Raw genomic sequence first — 21,418 nt, 5'->3', positions numbered from 1 at the left:
GAAAACTCTTCTGGTTGCTAAAATTGCTCTCTCTTTTTTGCCCTTGTTCCTAAGAAATTCAGTGACCTTTTAAGGGTTTAAACAATCTCTTACGTCACCCACCCTGCCTCCGTGCCATCCATCTCTTTTGGTACAGGGATACATTCACGTACTGTGGTGATGAGGCAACAAGAAAAGTCATCTTGATTCCTAAGTGATACCTAGAACACAATATTATAAATCCTATAAATGACACAGCTACCCATTTCTAGTTTTTAGTGTATTTTTTAGAGGTTAGATATTACTATTCTATTAACTAATTGCATTTTACTTAAGGGATGGAACTGACACATGTTTTCAAGGAATATACCATGCTTTGGGTTTAGTTTTTTGGCATATATAGAGCTAAGAGGCCTAAGAAAAAGATCATGTGTTTCAGACTTTCTAACTGCTCATAAGTTAATTTATTTAGTAACACCAAAAAACTAATATTAGTGAAATATTTTTGTACATGTCTCTTTTTATTTGAAGGTCATCAACATTCCATAATTTTGTCAAAATAGCACTAACCAAAAACCCCAAAAAAAGACCAACCGCTGAAAGACTTCTGACTGTAAGTCACTGACATTATGGGGGGATTTTCTCTAGCCAGGCCGTCTTTAGGCATATCCCTAGAACAGGAGTATTCTGGTTTTTTAATATAAAAATGTTAGCGATCTCTTACAGCAGGGCTCAGCAAACTTTCTGTGAAGAGCCAGATAGTAAATATTTTAGGCTCTGTGGGCCGTACAGTCTCTGTCACAGCTGCTCATTTTGCTGTCGTTCAGTGCACGACAGCAGCCGGAGCAGTGCACACGAGTGGGTGTGGCTTTAACACCCAGCCAAATGGATTTACAAAGAGGCAGCACACCAGATTTTGCCCATAGGTTGTGGCTTGCCAGCCCTGCCTTAGAGAAACTCTTGAAAACGTTGCTATCATCTATAATTAATTATTTTTCTTGGTTTCTTATATAAATTTATAAAATGCTCTGTGTGTATATGTGTTTGTAAAATACTTTCATATTAGAAAACGTCACTGATTACAGCAACTAAGAAAGCTTAATTTAAATGTCATAAAACTTAATGTCTGTACATTAACATAATTTTACTGAATGAAATGTATGCAAATGAGGAATACACATGCTTTTTTCTTCCTGTAATATGGACTGTCCCACAGTATTTATTTGCATATCAGTCTAATGATGTGGGTAATGAATGTTGTCGTTAGAGCCAAGGTTGTAGTTTTAAAACCTAATATAGATAGATTAGATAACTTCACATAGGAAAATTATTCACGTTATAAATTTACCTTGCAAAGGTTCTTTAGTTTTATGATATACGATTGTGGATTCTCTGACTAACATTTTTACTAATGCATTCTCTAACTTCTGTGGATTACTGGGCTCCCATAGGCTTGTCTCTGATAGTTACTGAGTGGAAAAGCACAGATAACATTTTGATAAGCTGTAGAGGTAAAAGCATACTCACGAAGCTTTGTCTTGTTTGTTTGCTTTGACGTAGCACACTTTTGTAGGGCAGCCAGGTCTCTCTAGGGCCCTGGCAGTTGAGCTGTTGGACAAAGTGAACAATCCAGATGACCATGCACATTACACTGAAGGAGATGACGATGACTTCGAGGTAAGGGGCATTCAGTCTATATTTGAAATAAATGTTTAATGTGGCCTTAGATTTGCTTTCTAATCCACTCTTTTAAGTTAGTTAAAACAGATTTAGCTACAAAGATTAATTAGCAATGTAAAGTAAACTTATTCTGCATATAGTTACAAGTTGATACTGTTAAAAAATTGTGATGATATATATAACATAATTGGTTGACACTTTCTTCAATCCTAGTTTTTTGCAGACGTCTTTGTAGTTCTCTGCAAAGAACTAAGATTGCTATTCTTCTTCACACTGTACCATTTTATTTTCTTAGTTGGTTTATCTAAAGTTGCTAAGAAGTAGCTGAGATTAGAATCAGATCTGCCCCTTCCTCCTCCCAGCGGTGCTTTCCCTTCTCCCTAGACCTCGGCTTCTGCAGTGAGGAGTTTGATCTTTCCCTAAAGAGAAAGGACATCTGTTTCCAAAGAAATAAAGGTTTTAGGAACATTGCTTTGGAGTAAGAGAACAAAAATTTAGCCAAAGAACATGTACATATTTTTCACAAAAGAGACTCCCTAGAAATCCAGTTGATCATTTTTGTAGTTTCTCTATTATATATATCATTAACAGAATATGGATAATTTTTAAAAATTAACTTGAGGTTCACATAGAAATTTTATTCTTTCTAATACTTGTTCAGAACTATTATTTCTTATATAATTACATGTAGAGAGCTATTTCTAATTATGCTTGCCTTTTCTGAAAATATGGTAGAATTATTTTGAATATATTATATTTAACAACACAACTTATAAAGTAGGAGCCAGGGACTTCCTGCCCTTTGGCAGGTACATATTTATGCCTATCTGTAACACAACTGTGTTTTTTCACAAGTATCTCTTCCTCTCCTTTTATGATTCCTTTTTATTTCTGGGTTTCTCTGAATCTGTCTCTTCATTTCTCTTTTTGACTTTATTTCCCTTTATATATCTAGCTCCACTTCTGGCAAGTCTGTAGAACTCGACTTTGTGTGTCGTTATTTATTGAAGGAAATTTTCTACTTCATGTTCTTAAGTTTTAAGTTATACCATATAAATATCATGATAACTGATAACACTCATTGGGTAGTTATTGTATACCAAGTATTAGGCCAGATAATTTCCATGTTAACTCATCTAATACTCAAAACAATCCTTTGCAATTGGTACTATTACCATCCCCATTTTACAAATGAGGAAACGAAGGAGAAAGAATAGAAGTAATGTGCCCAAGATTGTGTGGCTAGTCAGTAGTGGAACCAGGATTTGGATCCAGGCAAACTGACTCCAGAGCCTGCTCTCTTAGTTAATACACCATCATTTCTGTGTGTATTTAATAAAAATAGTCATTAAACAATGTTTGAAAACTAGTAATTGCCCAGTATATAGCATAGTCTTGTTATGCATTAGGTACCCAGTGAATAGTTTGTTGAATGTTAAATGAACTTCAATTGAAAATATTAAGTAAACCTGCCATACATAGATTTTTCTACTTAAACCATAATTTGCAGAATTTTAATAATAATAAGATTTAATTCCTTAAATTCAAAAATTATTAAAATTCTGTGGCTTAAATGTAGAATTGGATATTCCTGGATTCCCCAATTAGTCTTTCACTGGTTATGTAAATAACCAAACTCCTCTTTTATTCCCACACCACTTTGCGGGGCCTCCCAAATCCACTCTGCCTTCTGAGTTCTCTCTTTCTGTTTAATGATATCACCATACTTTTCAGTCCTTGAAATGCAAAATCTTGTGCTAGGCAGTTGGGGACACAGTAGTGTATGAGATTGGTATTATCCCGGCCTTCAGAGAACTTACGGTATGGCCTCAAAGGAAATTCAGAAATCCCCACCAATAAGTTAGGAGAGTCATAACTCTTATGGAATGGGAGGAAATATAGTGTGCTGCGGAGGCATGTTACAGGGATGGGAAAGGACTCACTGTTGGAGTGATATGTAAGCTGAACACCTGAAGGGTACATCAGAATTGGAGGAAGAGAGCAGACAGAAGTGTTCTGAGCAGAGGGAATTAATAGCGTGTTTGAAAGCCTGGTGACAAGAGAGAAGGTGGTGTTCTTGAGGAACTAAAGGAAAAGTAGCCTGTGAGAGCAGGAAACAAGGAGGGAGGTGGTGGACGATGAGATTACAGAGCTAGAATAGCCATTGCAAACCACATTAACAATTTTGGGCTTTAGCTTGAGGGCAGTAGAAGCCATGAATGTGTGAAGGAGTGACATAATCTGACATGCATTTTTTAAAGCTCTCTGTGACCTTAGAGTGGTGCTGTCATTCCTTAAAGCCAATTAAGAGGCTATTGAAGTCATCCAGGATAGAGACAGTGATGTTTCAGACTAACATGGTAGAACAAGGATGGAGGAAAGTAGACTAATTCAAGAATTATATGATATACATATTAATGTGTCAGAGAAGACGTAAGAGTGGGAGTGAGGAAAGGATTACTCCCAGGTTTTGGCTTGAACTGCTGGGTGAATATAAAAGTGCCATTTATTGAGATAGGAACACTATAGAGTAAAATCAGATTTGGGAAGAAAGATGAGTTCAGTTTTGTATATAGTAATTTTGATGTAGCACAAGACTTCCAAATGGCGAAGCCGCATAAGGAGTTAGGTGGTTGTAGCTTGGGGAGAAAAGTTTGGACTAGAAGTATGAATGTGAGTGTCATTACATATAGATGTAGTTATGCCTTAAGGAGTAAATATGATCACCCAAGGGTGGCATGTAGGATGAGATAAGAAGAGGGCCTAGGACAGCATCCTGAGGTTTCTCCCAAAATTTAGTAATCAGGTAGGCTAAGAGAAACGGCAAAAGATTGATAAAGAACATTAAGAGAAGGAAGGAAGTTTTCAATGAGGATAGTGCCTAGGAGTTAAATTTAGGAGTCTTTGGATTTAGGTGGTGGTGTTTGATTACTTTAAAAGGATAATTTTCAAATAGTAGAGGTGAAGCTAGATTGAAGTAGTTTGAAAGATTAGTAAGTCACTGATGAAATTTAGTTGTGAAAGCAATGGGTGGGATAGAGCAGTAGCTAGAGAAAAATGAGTTGACAGGGGAATGATTGATTTGTATGTGGAGTAAAAAAGTTTGAACAGGATTAAATGCCTATGAAAATGATCCAGTAGATAGAAGATTCTAAAGAAGCAAGATGAATAGGCACAGCCCTGAGAAGGAAGGAGAGGCTGGGATCTAGATTATGAGGAGGAACTTGATCTTAGATTAAAAAAAAAAACACTTCTTCTCTTGCATCAGAGAGGGGCATAGTTGAGAGTGTAGCTAGAAGTTATCTTCCGTTTGATGATTTGTTTTCTCTGTGAAGTAAGTGGCAAGGTCATCTCCTGAAAGTGTGAATAAAAGTGGGTGGGTTTGAAGAATGTGGAGAAGGTGTGAAATAGTAATAGAGGAAAAGAGATGAGTTAATGACTAGAGAAGTGTTCGTGGGCAAAGCTGAAGCCTCGGGTGAGATGAATTTTCATTGTGTTCTGCTGTGTAATTTTCTCCAGTGGTGATTGGTACCCCATTGTAAACACGAGGGCAGCTAGTTTAATTCATCCAGGGTTGTCATTTTGGCATGCCAGTGTACTGAAGAACAGTAGGACAAAGGGAATTTAGGACACTGGCAAGAGATAGCTTGAAATTATGGACCGCCAGATAAAAACTGGATGGGAAGAAAAGTGAAGATAAGAGAAATGCTGACGGAGAGTGAGAAAGTAACGGATTGGTAGGCTTGGGATTCCAGTGTGAACATTAAAGCAGCGTAATGGGAGCGAGTCAGAGAGTAAGCTCCAAGGATGAGGAGTTTGGAGTAGTGTGGATTCTGTCTCAGAGCTGATGACAGGGTCCAGGACGTGGTCTTAGGAGCAGAGACTGCATGGAGGTGCGGGAGAGCGTCTTCAGAGGTGAAGTCAGAAAACCGAAGTCCAGGACGATGGGCTTTTGAAGTCCCTTGGTATGACGGTGGGTCTTGAAGTAGAGAAAAAACATATGAGCCACTGTCAGAGTCATCAGGGAATGAGAGTGAGTCATCAGAAATTTGGCAGATAGGGGTTGAGCTGAAGGCATAATTTCAAAGGATCAGGAGCTTATACAAAATGGTGGAACTTGTAAGCTTCTCACTTGATTTACTACAGTTTTGCTACTCAGTCTCCCTGCATCCAGTATTTCTCCCCTCCATAGCCTCTTACACACTTATTGATTACTCTTAGGGATAAGGTGCCAGTCCCTTTCTGTAAAATCTCCAAAACATTCCTTTGCCAGGAAAATAAAATTGAGAGCCCTAACCTGACATTCCAAGCCTTCATGCTCTGGCTCATCTCCAGTCTGTTTTTCTGGCTTTTTCATCTCTTCACTTAATCTTCATTGCAGCCAGATAACAACCAACTCTGGTTCCCCAAAACACTCCACAGTGTCCTTTTCTTCTTGCATTACTTTGTTCCTATTCTTTCTGCTGTCTAGAGTGCTTTTCCTACTGGCTTCATGTCCAGTGTCCCCTTGTCCTCCCAGCCCCAGGTCAGATTACCGTCTGTCCTGAAGAACTTCTGTAATTTATTTTATTAGTAGGTAGTTGTGTTTGTCAGTAAATGATCATTTAATTAAAAAGAGAAAGTTTGACTTTTAACTTTATCACTGAAATTTTTAAAGTGTGTGTATTGTGCTTGTATTCACAGCCCCATGCAATCATTCGTCATACCATTAGATCTACAAACAGGAATGCCAGAGCTGAGCGGACAGCTTCAGAAATAAATTGTATGTGTTTTGTATTCATTTTCAATTGGTGGTTTTGGAGGGTTGAGCTGGGTGTTCTTGTGGCTTTTTTTAGAATAACAAAATCTCAAACGAACTGAGGCTACATTCTTTAACATATCAGAATACCTCTAAAACAGGTTGTTTTCTGGTTTATAATAGAATTCCCTTGGTTTATAATTAAATAGGTTTTATTTTCTAATTATAAAGTTAATATATGTCTATTGCAGAAAATTTACAAGAGGAAAAAATAGAAAATTAACTTTGCCCATAACCTTATCGCCCAGTGCCAACCCACAGATAATATTTTGCTGAGTTTCCTTCATGTCTTTCCATATATATCTTTTTAGATGGCTGAATTTATACATAAAATTTTACTTAATACTCAGAAGTAGTTTCCATATGCAGTCATGCATTGCTTAACGATGAGGACACATTCTGAGAAATGTATTATTAGGTGATTTTGTCGTGTGAACATCACAGACTGACTTAGACAAACATAGATGTTAGAGCCTCCCACACATCTAGGCTGTATGGTACCAATCTTAGGGGACCACCATCATGTATGTGGTCCATTATTGACTGACACATCATTATGCAGCTATGACTGTACTTGTCTTAGTCTTGATAGCCATTATGTTTAAGGGTTGCATCCTGTTTCACTGAGTTGATATATTATAGTTGAATAGTTCCCTATTGTTGGACATTCGGATTGTTTTTAATTTTTTTAGTCAGCTCAATACTAAGATGAATCTTTTCTAAAATGCATATTTAAAAGAGGAAATTTATTGTTATACAATAAATTAATCATTGACAGATAAAAATTTTGTATCAACAATATTTGTCATTTTAGCCACTTTAATTTAGAAAAACCAATTTGCAAAGAAGTTTAGGTATGGATATGTTGACTTAAATGCATATTTGTTTCAAAAGAGATTTAAAGTAGTTTACAGTAAAATAAAAGATAAGTAAAAATTATAAACTGTAATGGAGGGAGATAATTTATTAAATATTTAGGCTAATTAGAATTACTGCAGATGAGCATTTTGTTTAAATCTGAGTTTTCTTGAACCCAGATGTTTCCAACTTTCTGGATGCAGCTTTGGAAATGTAGGTCGATGAAGAGTAGGATGTCCTTCCCTTATTTTTCACTTGTTCCAGACAGGCCTTGGCATAGTTAAACCAGAAATTCAAGATCTCATCTCTTTGTTAGTCCCAGATTGCTGATATGTTCTTATGCTGTCTTCTTGTATGTCCCAAGAGAACTCTCTGGGCTCCAGATACCAGACAGAACAGTAGCAAAGTTGATATTCCATTATAAAGCTATCTTCATTTTATGCAGCTGTGTAGTGTTCAATTAAAGGAGTCTAATTTATCTATCTTTTCTTGTATAGCTTTTGGGGTTTGTGTTATATTTAGCAAGGCCTTCCTGATTTTAAGGTTATAAAAGAATCTTCCTATTATTTCTTCTTGTATTTTTACAATTTCATTTTTTTAATATTTATATCTTTGATATAAGATAGAATTTATGTGGTAAAATGTATGAAGTATGGATTCAGCTTCAGTTTCTTTCTAAATGACTACCCATTTGTCTTAATACTATTTATTAAAAACCAAATTTTCACTAATGGGTTTGATATACCACCTTTATTATGTAATAAATAACCACATATATTTTAGGACTTTCTGGAAATTCTGTTCTGCTGTATTAATATGCCTGGTCATGTGCTAGTAGCATACTTGTGATTATTATGTCTTTGTAATACCTGCTAAAATCTGTTAGGATGAATCCTCATCCTGCCCCCTCCAACATACATACCTTGTTGCTCTTCTTTTTTGTTATGATATTTGGCTATTGTTTTTCCTCACGTAAACTTAAGAATCAGCTTATCTAGTTAAAAAAAGTTCTGTTTTTTTACTGAGATCTCATAAATTTATATATTAACTTTGAGAGAGTTGACATCTTTGATACTCCGTCTTAACCAAAATGGGCTTTTTCAGAGATAGGTTCAAGACTCAGTTCTTTCATCAGAGAACACTAACTTCTTCAGGGAGTGAGCTCTGTGTGCTTCAAGCACCAGACGGAAAATGGTAGCGTTGAAGGTCATTTTATTGGTGATTTATCTTTAAATTTTCTCACATCTCCTTTTGTGTCTATCAGGAATGTTTTATACCTTTGTTTTTGTTTGTTTGTTTAATAGATTTTATACACACCTAGTTAGTTCTATTCTTAGTTTTTTGTTTCAGTTTTTTTTTAGTTGAGCTGGTAAGCTACATATAATAAAATGCTTAAGTGTACTGCACAATGAATTTTTAATATGTATACACTCATCAAACTACCACCCGGATCAAGATGCAGAACATTATCAGAATCTCTGAAGGCTCCGTCGTGCTCCTTCATAATCAGTACCCATCCGTCTTCCTGCATCCCCCTGCCCTCGCACTGTCCAGGCCAGTCACTGTTCTGATCTCTGTCACTGTAGACTGGCTTTGACCTGATCTTGACCTTCAGATAAATGGGATCATACAAGACGCACCCTCTTTGCCTGGTTTTTTTTTTTTGCTCAACATTATGTCTATGAGAATCATTCATCTCATGTGTAGCAATAGTTCATTGTAATGTGATATTTTATTGTGTGGTTATAACACAATTTATCCATTCTTTGGTTGATGGGCATTTGGTTTGTTTCCAGTTTTTGGCTATTATGACTACTATAAGCATTCTTACAATGTCTTTACAGTGGACATTAATAATTATTATGATCCTGGCCTAGCTGAGACCACCAGGGACAAATGTGTAGTCCAACAAAGTCAGGTTTATTAATTTTGAGGGAGAGCACGTTCCTGAGGAACTCTGGAACATCTCATAAAACAAAAGAAGAGAAGAGTGAGCGGGTTTTGGAAAGAGTAGAGTTCAAGTGAAATTTAAGTGACAACTTAAATCAGAGTAGGATGTGAATGAAAGGGTCAACATCAGGTGTGTACAGTAAAGATAGACCCAGAGGGCTCTTTCCTTGGAAACTTGAAATATTGTATTCAGAAACCACTTTATTTGAAGCTCTGTGTCTAAGTAGGAAATTGAGGCTGCTTCTCTCTGTCAGTGACTTATGTCTTCTGGGCAAAAATGAATGGTTCGTTCTAATGAGTCTGATTTCATACAGCCAAGTTTCTGACAGTCTATGATTTTAGAGAATGGTGTTTCTCAGTAAGAAAGGTAATTCAGAGAGGGGTCACCATGTGATACTTTATATACGCAGCATGTCCTTGGGAGAAGCATTGTTTCTTGTTGACTTTGCATTTGGATTGTGTCTGTCCTCCCAGCCTGATGAATGGCAAGGCAGATTATTTTCTCTGTCCATTCCAGATATGGGTGTATCAGCTAGATTACCTTTTTTTATTTTTTGTCATCAAAAGTCACTTAGTGGTTGAGTCCAATTACCTAGGAAACCAACTGATTACAATGAATTGGCACCAAAGGAAGATGAGAGGTATCCACAAAGAAAGTGAGTACAGCCCAAAAGTCAGTTTAATTATGTGATTTTAGCTGACTCGCAAGTAAATTTTAGCCAGGTATTGGACTCTTACCAAGGACTGACTAAGGCTGCAAAGAGCAATATTAAGAATAGGGCCTCTACAGGTATCATAATTGAGAGGTAAAGTGTCTGTCAACAATTCAAAACCTTCAACTGGTAAAAAAAAGAAAGAGCCGGGAGGGAAAAAGGTAGTTAAGAAAATAAAGAACTAATTTGCATATTAAAATATGATAATCACTGTCTCCAGTCATCATGTTGCCTGGGTCTTGAGCAAATGATCCATTTCATGTCATCATTAGCCTGATCCCAACAGGCTTGTATGGAAACTGCCTTCTTTTTGCAGTCATTTGCTTCTGAAGATTCTTTGTCATCTTCAGTTTGAAGTGTCATACTGAGATAGTCTTGTGTTGATTTAAGATTGGCCTATGTCTGTATAGTTGAGAGACACGACCACAAGGATCATCACCCTGTTTTACCATTGTATTAGTTGTTAACAGTACCTGGCAAGATTCTATTTATTGAGGTTAGAGGGCAGTTTTCCAGAAGGCAGTCTGAGTTTTAAATCTTGAAGAGGTTGTTTCAGAGGAAATGCTTCTTGGTCACGGTGAATAGAAAACTGTACTGTACGAGTCTTCGCTGTATTAGCCTGTGATAATGTAGAAACTGGAGTCAGGGGCAGTATTCCCAGGGCTGTAACATGCTCAGTTTTAGGTTTATTGGGAGAGAGTTAATGGGCTCCTGAGGGAATTGACCTCACTGTCATTCAGGCCAAAACAAACAAAAAAAACCACTCAGGCTGAGGAAGTCTAAGAATTTCTGAAAGTTTACCCAACTTAAGTGTAAAGATCCGTTTGTCCTTTTTATCTTAACTGAAGACCTGGGGTGCTAAAGGCGATGGAGATTTTGCGTAAGATGTATTGTCTTACAATCTCCTTAGTAACAGTTCCAGGGAAGTGAGTGTTTACATCACTAGAGTTTTCCAAGGTAGGAAATATAAACTCGAGCCGCTTTTTTTTTGCCATCGTTAAAGTTGAGGCTTTTTAACAAATTTGATCCATCCTAGAAATAGATATGTAATAACCAAAACAAAAGCCTTTGTTGACAGAAAAACTATTTGTGAGAAATTCTCTCAAGTATAACACACCCATATGTTCCTCTACATCAGTATTTTTTTAAGCTGCAGGTTGCAACCCCATCCATGACATCTATCAATTCAGATTTTTAAAAAAAGAAAAAGACACAAAATAGAAAATATCTATATGCATCACTTGGGTCCTTAAAAGGTACTGCACTATGAAATGTTTGTGGATTTTTTGTTTGTTTGTTTGTTTGTTTTGTTAGCAGTTCAGCTGTGGTGTGCTTGGGTGCGTTTTTCTTTTTGTTTGTTCTGTTTAGGGGTCATTGAACTCTTAGATCTATGAGTTGATATTTTTCATCAAATTTGGAAAATTTCAGGCCACTGTTTCTTCAAATTTTCTGCCCCAGATTCTCTCTTCTCCTCCTGGGACACCAGTTACAGGTACTTGATGCTGTTTCTCAGGTCACTGAGGCTCTGTTCTCCCTGCCCTCCCTGTACACACATAAGGTGTTTTTGGTCTCTAGACTTCAGTTTAGTTTCTATTGTCCTGACTTCAAGGTCTTCGATCTTTTCTTCTGTGGTGTTCAGCCTACTGTTTAAGCCTATTGGTAAATTGTATTTCAGATATTGTATTCATTGGATCTAGACTTTCAATGATATATATAGATACATGCATATATATAATATGTATACATATATAGTCTCTATTTCTCTACTGAGAATTTCCATCTGCTCGCTTATTGTGTCCATCTTTTCTCTTAAATCCTTGAACATATTTATAATAGCTGTTTTAAAGTCCTTGTGTGCTAATTTTAACATCTCTCGCATCTCTGAGTCTGTTTCTATTTATTCTTTTCAACTGGTTATGGTTTCTATTTTTCTGCTGCTTCTCTGGTCACTTTTTATTGTATCTTGTATCAACACTGATATAGTATTGTATTGTATTGTTTTTTTGTATCGTTGTTGTGATACAACATTGAGTGTCTGGATTTTCTCCTCTTTATTTTAAAGAGTGTTTAAAGAGTTAATTAACTAGTAGGTCAACTTGATCCTTTCAAGGCTTATGTCAGGTTTTACTAGAGTATTCAGCAAGGTCTTTCTTCTAGGTAGAAACTCATACCTATTTCCTGGTGTTGCATGATCACCAGAACCTCCATTTGGCTCTCAGCACTCTGTTAGATGTTTTCTGACATACCTTGCATAGTCTTGCTTTGCTCATAGGCCATTTAGTACTCAACCAAAGATTTAGGGAGACCTCTTGGCATATTTCTAGAGTTCCTTCTTTATACAGCTTTGTCATTTCTGGTACTGCGTCCTTCAGATTCCCCCTGCCTAAGCAGCCCTAAACTCCAGTCTTTGTTTTCTGCACCCAGTGAGACTGTTACTCTCTTTTTGGGTTCCACTTTCTTGTGCCCTAATTTGCAAAGTGTCCCCAGGCAGAAAGCCAGGGTGAATGTGGATCTCACCACCATGTATTTCCCTTCTCTCAAGGATTACAACCCTGTGGTGACTGTTATCCATTGCCTCAAAATTGGTGCTTCATAGTGTTTGTACACACTCACATATTTATGTTAGATGTATGTAGTTGTTTATAGCGGAAGGGTAAGTCCAATTCCTATTACTTCATTATGACCAGAACCTGAATCATCCTTTGGAGATAACGGAGGATATGTATATATTTTAGAAGGCCTTCTACCTTTGTATTTTCATAGGCCAAAGATGCACCCAAAGGCACTGCCAGGATTTTCTTTAAAACAAAACAAAACAACTTGGGGGCCAGTCTACCACACAGAACAATGATAGCGGAGGCTTAGTGCTCTCTTCGTAAGTCATGGCTACAGCAATTTTAGGCTCATCATAAGGAATTTGATTCTTTTTTTTTTAAGCAATACTTTTCTTACGTGTTAAAACATCTTAAATGTTTATGCTATTGTAAATAAAATCTCTCATGTTCAGTCACTGAGTCTGGTGTATTAGGATACTGTTGATATTTTACTATATCTTTAATCCAAATTTATGAAACTCATTTTCTCTAGGAATTTTTTTAATTCTTGAAATTTGCTTGATTTATCATTCTTATTATTAAAGAATGATACTTTATTTCTTTCTTTTCCATATTTTACCTTCTATAATTTGTCTCTAGATCTACTTGCCAGTATTTCTAGTTGTGACCAAAAAAAAACTTTAGCTCATTTCTGCTCAAATAAATGAAGTTGGTTCTTTTTGAATTACATTAGGGGTTCTTGATTTAAGATGTTTTTAATTATGTTGAGAAATAAGTTGAACCAGCTCTGATGGCCTAGCAGTTAAAGTTTGGCATGCCCCACGTTGGCAGCCTGGGTTCAGTTCCCAGGCATGGAACCACACCTAACACTGTCAGTAGCCATGCTGTGGCAGTGGCTCACATGGGACAACTAGAAGTATTTGCAACTAAAATATACAGCTATGTACTGGGGCTTTGGGGAGAGGGAAAAAAAGAGGAAGGTTGGCAGCAAATGTTAGCTCGGAGGGAATCTTTCAGAAAAAAGAGTCATTAAGTTAGGGCTCTTTATTTTAGGTTGTTTTTGAAAAGTAGACACTATATTTTATAGAATTGAAAATTTTATGACACTGTTTTTGTTGAATGTAATGAATTATGTAAGTACTTTGTATTGCTTTACAAATCTTGTTTTTAGGGATAAGGACAACTGGATCCTTTTGAAAGTGCTTTTTTAATGTATTTTGTTTGTCAAGATTGTTTTTAGGAATTTTGCATCTCTGTGATGCAGGTGTGGGTTTTTTATTTCTTTTTTTTGGTCTTTCAGTCACGTTAGATTTTTAGAATTTTAAAGTTCTTTGCTCTTTATGAGTGGATAATAATCCATTCTTTTCTCTGTGTAGAATATTTCACATAAAGGAAGATATTCTTTGACTATTTGAATAATTCTAAAATCAGTCTGACTAGGCCAATAAAATACACATTTAGCAAAATATAACATTAAAATTCTGAATACTATTGTTACATTTAATTTGGCAAATATCATTTGTTTCTTTTAGTTAATTATAGGTACTTTTGGGGGGTTCATCCCTGCCACAAAGTTGTAACTTAAATTAGTCTCAAAACAGAGCCTGCAGCCTAGATAGAGAAAATCCATAAGTGTTTTTTCAGTCATCTACTTGTAATTAATTTTTTTAAATCTCTTATACACAAAAAGTGCTATTTAATTTCCTGCCTCCAACCAAGAATTACATAGAGTTGTTAGGAAGGTACCAAAGTGTTACTTTCTCTGGTAAGCATAAAGAAAGGGGTATTCTCGAGGCAAAAAAATAAGAAATTTTGTCTTCCCTCCTTTCCTCCCTTCTCATTTCCCTCTTCCCTCCTCTCCAGTACACGTTTCTCATTACATTTCCGAGATTAACCCTTCAAGATAGAGTTTGTGAATATCTGTTATATATTTTGCAGTTGACAAATTACAATTTGAACCTCCACTGAGAAAAGAAACAGAAGCACGGGATGAAATGGTAGGAATTATGACTTTTAAACCATTTTACACATTAAAATTTGAGAAAACTAAAAGTTAGGGTACTTTGACCTAGGAACAAAGTAGTAAGCTCTCTTAAGCTTTAATTTTGATCATGTATTTCACACATGAAGTTATAAAGGAGCTCACAGTTCAGTGTGTTTTGACTAGGGTACAGAGTGCAAAATACCATTTCAACCGTTCATTATGACCCTTGGAGCCTTCAGAAGAGTTTACATGAAGTTATTAAATATGTGAAATTTGATACTCAGCTTTAAGCTCTCAGGAGCTTTTTTCTTATTGATTCTATTAGGTTTGTAGTACATTTTTACATTTCCTTACTGTTTTTTAATATTTACTTGTTAATATAGCCTCTTTTTTAACCATTGCTCTTACTTTGAGATACTCTTTAGTTAGTCATTTCCTTAGATGAAAGGAAAGAGGTAATGGGGCTGGCCTGGTGGCGGAGCAGTTAAGTTCCTGCACTCTGCTTTGGCAGCCTGGGGTTCACCAGTTCGGATCCCAGGTGTAGAACTATGCACCGCTCATCAAGCCATGCTGTGGCAGGTGTCCCACATATAAAATAGAGGAAGATGGTCACGGATGTTAGCTCAGGGCCAATCTTCCTCAAAAAATAAAAAAGGAAAGAAGTAATGGATAGAGCAAGATATTGTTGGAGTCAGCCTGGACGTTATCTTAACATCTATTTTACTTTTAAGCTTTAGTAAAAATATAGTTCTTAGAGTAATTGTGTTCCATTAATGGATCTCTTCATCCATAATGTTTGGAAGTAGTGCTCTTCTTCCTGTATATGTTGCCGTGTAATAAATTCTCAATTTCCAAGCTAGCAGGAAAAAATAGGACCACCAACCAATTAATGATAATTCAGTAATATGATGTTCAGTCCTCATTGCTAATGTAGTAGTGATGGGAATAATTCAAACTTATGTTTTTCTGTTTCGCTTCAGAATATACTAGCATATACTACCATAAAGAGGGCTTGTCACATTTGAAACTATATTTAGTAAGTTGTGGAATTTCTTAAGTTTAAGTCAGCTGATAGTGAGTCACTGACCTAAATATGTCAGATGAGAGCAAGTCTAGCTGGAGATTAAAAAATAGATTGAAAGCCTAGATGATTAACAATCATGACACTGAATGTTCTCTTGAATCAAATAAAACAGTTAATATCTGTTATAAGGTAACATTTTAAATTCTATTTTTTACCTTCACAGGGAGTGTTATCAGACCCAAATTTTGCATTACAGTGGAATCCTTTTGTTGATGGTGCAAATACTGGCAAGTAAGTCATTTTCTTACTTAACCATATTTTACTTGATTATATAAGAACAGTATTGGGGGAATGATTTATTCTAAAAAGCTTTAATTTTCATTCTTAAAAATGTTGTACTATGCCTCTTGTCAGTGTAAAGCTTCTGACTTTTTGTTATTACCAAAAGGCATCGTTTGTTGACCATTAAGGTTTTTGAGTTTTGTTCTTTAAGTCAGAATATAGAATGTGTAACATTAATATACTGAAAGATGAACCACATGCTGTCATGGGAAAAAATACTGTAGTAGGAGTCATCTCTGCAATGTAGTCCCATGTTCTAGACCTGTCTTCCCTCAACAGTTAAGTAACGGGACTGGCCGAGGTGAGCCGTTCCAGACCTATTTGTGCATTGCTGTGCCTAGATAGCTCTTTGGAAATATAGGTTCTTGGGTCCCCACATTAGGCCTATAGATCTGGGCTTGGCAAACCAATAAGCCAGATCTGGCCCATTGCCTATTTTTTGTACAGCCTACAAACTAGAGTGGTATTTACAATTTTTTGTGTGAGGAAGATTAGCCCTGAGCTAACATCTGTTGCCAATCTTCTTCTTTTTGCTTAAGGAAGATTTTCGCTGAGCTAACATCTATGCCAGTCTTCCTCTATTTTATGTGGGATGCCGCCACAGCATGGTGTGACAAGCGGTGCTAGGTCCACACCCAGGATCCGAACCTGTGAACTCTGGGCCATTGAAGCAAAGCTTATGAACTTAATCACTATGCCACCAGGCCAGCCCCTACATTTTTTAATGATTGAAAAAAAAATCTAAAGAAGAGTGATATTTTGTTACACATGAAAATTATATGAAGTTTAAATTTCAGTGTCCATAAATGAAGGTTTGTTGGAATGCAACCATATTCATTAGATTATATATCCTCTATGGCTGCTTTCATGCCACAACAAGAGTTAAGTATTTGTGACCACTGTATGGTTCATAAAGCCTACAATATTTACTGCCTGGCCCTTTACAGAAAGTTTGCCCACCCCTGGTATAGAATATAGTCTTTGGGACTGGAACCTAAGAAAGCTGAAGGTTCCCAACTGGTTGCAGTGACTGTGGCTAAGTATATGGAAGCAGCAGGCGTGGTCAGTGAGTCCCAGACTTTGATGTGTCTAGAAGGGCACCTGAAGACCCTGTGAAGATGCTGATTTTGACTCAGCAGGTCTAGAGGGTGCCTTTAGAAGTCTGCAGGTTGTGCCAATGTTGCTGATCTCTGGGCCCCACCTGGAGCGGCAAAAGTGTTAATGATATAACCACTTGAATCTCTGATTCTCTGTGGGTTCCAGCTCTAAAATTCTGAATCTCTCTCTTTTGCTACTAAGTTTAGTTTAATTTTTATTATGTTCTGAATGTAGCAAAGCATAACCATAAAGTAAAAAAAGTCTTTGTATTCACTTTATAAAAATCTTTATTTTGTAGTCATACTAATACAGTTTGACAGAATGAGGTCTTAGGTCTTCCTGTAGGTTTTAAAAATACTCTGCACGTGACCTAATTCTGTTTTATGTTCTGTGAATATGAACACATTTTAATGCTATTTAATCTTGTCTCTGTGTTTTATGTTATGATTGTTTATCATCATCTAAATTGCATTTTTCTCTTTGTATTAGATCAACCTCAAAACGTGCAATACCACCTCCCCTGCCTCCTAAGGTGAGCTTACTTAGAGATTTTGAACAATAAATCCTTGTTTAAATAGTAAAATAATTAAATTTTAAAAACAATTTTATTGAATTTTTTCAAAATTCTCTTAAATATATTTTAAATAAATACAGTTTCCTTCAAGAAGGGATTACAAAGGTGCAAAATGTATAAAGAAAATTTCATGAGAAATACAATATTGTAATAGCTATTAGAAAAATCAAAAGTAGGTTATTACTCATTTGAGAAAATACTTGACTGCAGGGAGAGGAGATAAAGAGTTATTTACAGTCCTCATTTATTACCACGATTTGACCTTTCAGAGCAGATTCATTGTCATTTTCCTTGTTTCTAGTTATTAAATATTTTGTGAGTTGTTTACATAATATTATTGGTTATAAGAATTTTATCAATTCTGGTTTGGGCTGATTAAAAATCACCTGGTGAGTTCACAGTCATGTTGAGACAGTAACTCAACCCTTTCTGACTTGGCTGACTTCGCCCAGTGAATTGACCTATGTGGGAAAAAGAAGATAAGGCCTGTCCTCTCCGACTAGAGTCTTTGATGCGTAATGATAACCAAGTGCTATTGTTTTATATCCAAATTTATCCAAGTCCTTTTGTGTCTTTTATCACTAGCCAAGGATAAACAGTTACCCTGAAGACAACCTGCTAGATGAAGAAAAATCGTCAACTATAAAGCGTTGCCCTGATTCAGAGAACAGAGTTCCCCAAGTTCTCAGAAGACAGAGCAGCCCAAGCTGTGGTCCTGTTGCTGAGACGTCCTCTATTGGTATGGCTAGCAGCATCAGCAGCCCTGGAGTACATACAGCTAGATACTGTGATCTGGGTGAATAAAGCGAGAACTGAGAAGAAAGTCATTTTGTTCATGTTTTAAAGAATGTCTTTCTTCTTTAGTCAATCTTATTACTGTTTAAAGTTTTGTGAAGTTTCTTTAAAATTCCACGTGGATGGTTTATAAATAGATTCAGTCCAGTTCAACCCCGATTTGCTCCCTTACTAAATATTAGATTTGGAAGGGTGAACGGATGTTCCTGCCCTCCAGGCGCTCAGGGTCTGTAGCATAAGTTATATGCGTGGACACGTAACATTAGACAATTCAGCTTGTACAAGTGTCTCCTACAATAGCAAACTATAGGTAATAGAAGATGAGAGACTTCCGAGGGAGGTAAGGATGGGGAATAGAGGACCTGGGCCCTTGCAGAGTGTTAAAGGGCTTGGTGAGCCTTTAGGAGGTGAAGCCTCTGCTGACCGGCATTCTTGGGAAACAGAATGACCAAATGCACCGAAGCAGGAAAATCTGAGTCACGTTGGAAGTACAGTCTAGTATGGTAGGAGTGTGAGCTTTTGAAGGGTGTATTCTGGGCAATAGGACCAAACACTAGATGAAGTTCAGTTATGAAAGGCCTTGAATATCAGCCTAAGAATATGATGCTGGAATTCTTCTCACAATGTGGAATGACCTTTTTGTTTTCATGGATTAAGTCCACTCTAAAGACACAATGCTCCCTCTTGCAGACCCTAGAGAAAGGCACAGAGATACTTTACCGAATCTGACAGTAAAGTGGAAACAGTATCGGGGGAGGGCAAGTTACTGTTCAAGGAAAGTCCTCTTTTGTGTGGTCATTCAACTTTTAATCATGGTTCTCTTTAGGAGATGGGGATGGTATTTCAAAACTGATTATTGAAAATACAGAAGGATCAGCACAAGCACCGCAGTTACCACGAAAAAAGGACAAGCGAGATTTCCCTGTAGGTATAACAGGCATTTGGTGATAATTATAACTAACACTGTACTTACCAAAAAAGGGCATAGTCTTTTTAATTCAAGTATTTGAATAACTAAATTTCTGAACATATGAAGGGGTGTTTTTTTATTGCTTAAGAGGTCTTACAGTGTTAAAAATTATTTTTCCCATAGAAACCAGTCATCAATGGCCTTCCACCCACCCCAAAAGTGCTGGTAAGGAATATTTTTATGTGAACCACCTGCCAATTTTTATCTGTTTAGAAGCAGCAGAAGATTCTTTATTTGCTATCAGGTATCTCGAGCTATTGACAGGAAGGATTCATAAAGTACAAAGGCATTAAATGCATTTGAATATACCATGGATCAAATCATGTACCCTAATTTGAGTGAGATGGTTAGAATTTGGAGTTTCACTTTCTTATAAATACAGGCAGTTGGGTTCTAAGATTAGCCTACAAAGGTCAATTTGATTTTAATGTAATGATATTAATAGTACTGTGTCATCTTTATTATGTGGGTTAAATATCTTTCTCCCCCGCGGCCATTTTCACATTGGACTGTACTCAGTGAAAAAGGACAGGGACGCTTCTGTTAATGCTCATTCTCTGGTCCTTCCCTGTAGGTACTCAGCCAAGCGTATGAATGGGATGCTTTATAAATGTACCTTTTATTCAGTATAAGTCTAATATGTACTGTAAATGTTAGTCGTTTTGTGTGTTATCATTATTATGGGGGTTGTACTGCAGTTGTAATCATTATACTGTTACTCAGTAAAACCATCCATTGTTTTACATTATTAAATGTTAGTCCTAAAGATAAGTGGTGACTTAAAATTCCTAGAATATATCATTGATGTATGTAGATGTTTTGATAAATTTGATAATTTGCCATAAAATAGTGGATTATATGAGGAAAGAATATGAGACTCTCTTGGTAGAAGGGGTTAAATTATATTAAAATAGGAATTTTGTTTTGTAATGAAACCATAAGTGTATGCAAATGAGTCAGTTTAAAGCATTTCATAATAATCTTAGCTATTTTTTAAGAATATATAAAATTACCTAATCAATTAAGTCACTTCTTTTTTTATAAATAAGATGGGAGCATGTTTTTCTAAAGTTTTTGATGGCTGCCCTTTGAAAATTAATTGTGCAACATCCTGGATACATCCTGATACAAAAGGTAAAATTTCTGAACTTTTATATACAACTCCAGTAAAATTCTTATTATGGGAAAGGATCTTTAGATCAGTGAACTGAGGTCGTTTACTTTAACAATATAACTTTAGAGGCCAGAAAGTATGTAAGTACCTCAACAACCCACATAGGTAAATAGAGTTTTGGTTTAAGACATTAGAATTTAAGAGTGTACAGGAACTGTTCCTGATGAAAGAAGACTAAAGAGACATCAAAGCTGGTTGCAACCATACTTTGGAATTTCCTTTTATTTAAAAGAACAGGGGCCGGCCTGGTGGCGCAGCAGTTAAGTTCGCACGTTCCGCTTCTCGGCGGCCTGGGGTTTGCCAGTTCAGATCCCGAGTGCAGACATGGCACCACTTGGCACACCATGCTGTGGTAGGCGTCCCACGTATAAAGTAGAGGAAGATGGGCATGGATGTTAGCTCAGGGCCAGTCTTCCTCAGCAAAAAGAGGAGGATTGGCAGCAGTTAGCTCAGGGCTAATCTTCCTCAAAAAAAAGAAAAAAAGGGGGCTGGCCCCGTGGCCGAGTGGTTAAGTTCACGCGCTCCGCTGCAGGCGGCCCAGTGTTTCGTTGGTTCGAATCCTGGGCGCGGACATGGCACTGCTCATCAAACCACGCTGAGGCAGCGTCCCACATGCCACAACTAGAAGGACCCACAATGAAGAATATACAACTATGTACTGGGGGGCTTTGGGGAGAAAAAGGAAAAAAATTAAATCTTTAAAAAAAAAAAAAGAGTGAGTTGGAGACGACATACTCCTCCACTTATCCTTTAGTTTGTATTTCCTCAGAACAGAATCAGCTCTTACATAACCACAGTACAATTATAAAAGATCAGGAAATTTATCAGTGGTATACTACTATTTTTAAGCTACAGTCCATATTTGAATTTTATTAATTGTCCCAATACTATCCTTTATTGTCTCTCCCCTCCTTTTTCCCCCAG

General features: G+C 36.7%; 1 protein-coding gene across 1 annotated transcript in view; it reads left to right on the top strand.

Annotated features, from left to right (window-relative positions):
- Nucleotides 1-21,418, top strand: part of MAP4K5 (mitogen-activated protein kinase kinase kinase kinase 5) — a 104,116-nt gene that overhangs the window by 60,456 nt on the left and 22,242 nt on the right. Inside the window, exons 11-20 of the mRNA XM_070588811.1 lie at nucleotides 511-592; nucleotides 1,540-1,656; nucleotides 6,343-6,421; nucleotides 14,472-14,530; nucleotides 15,765-15,832; nucleotides 17,471-17,513; nucleotides 18,141-18,294; nucleotides 19,177-19,274; nucleotides 19,444-19,485; nucleotides 20,370-20,454. Coding sequence (XP_070444912.1) covers nucleotides 511-592; nucleotides 1,540-1,656; nucleotides 6,343-6,421; nucleotides 14,472-14,530; nucleotides 15,765-15,832; nucleotides 17,471-17,513; nucleotides 18,141-18,294; nucleotides 19,177-19,274; nucleotides 19,444-19,485; nucleotides 20,370-20,454 — 827 coding nt within the window. The remainder of the gene's footprint in view (nucleotides 1-510; nucleotides 593-1,539; nucleotides 1,657-6,342; nucleotides 6,422-14,471; nucleotides 14,531-15,764; nucleotides 15,833-17,470; nucleotides 17,514-18,140; nucleotides 18,295-19,176; nucleotides 19,275-19,443; nucleotides 19,486-20,369; nucleotides 20,455-21,418) is intronic.

The sequence above is a fragment of the Equus przewalskii genome, chromosome 1, assembly GCF_037783145.1.
Source record: "Equus przewalskii isolate Varuska chromosome 1, EquPr2, whole genome shotgun sequence".
NCBI classification, from domain to species: Eukaryota; Metazoa; Chordata; class Mammalia; order Perissodactyla; family Equidae; genus Equus; species Equus przewalskii.
The sequence above is the reverse complement of the archived record's forward strand: the minus strand, read 5'-3'. Positions and strand labels throughout refer to the sequence as shown.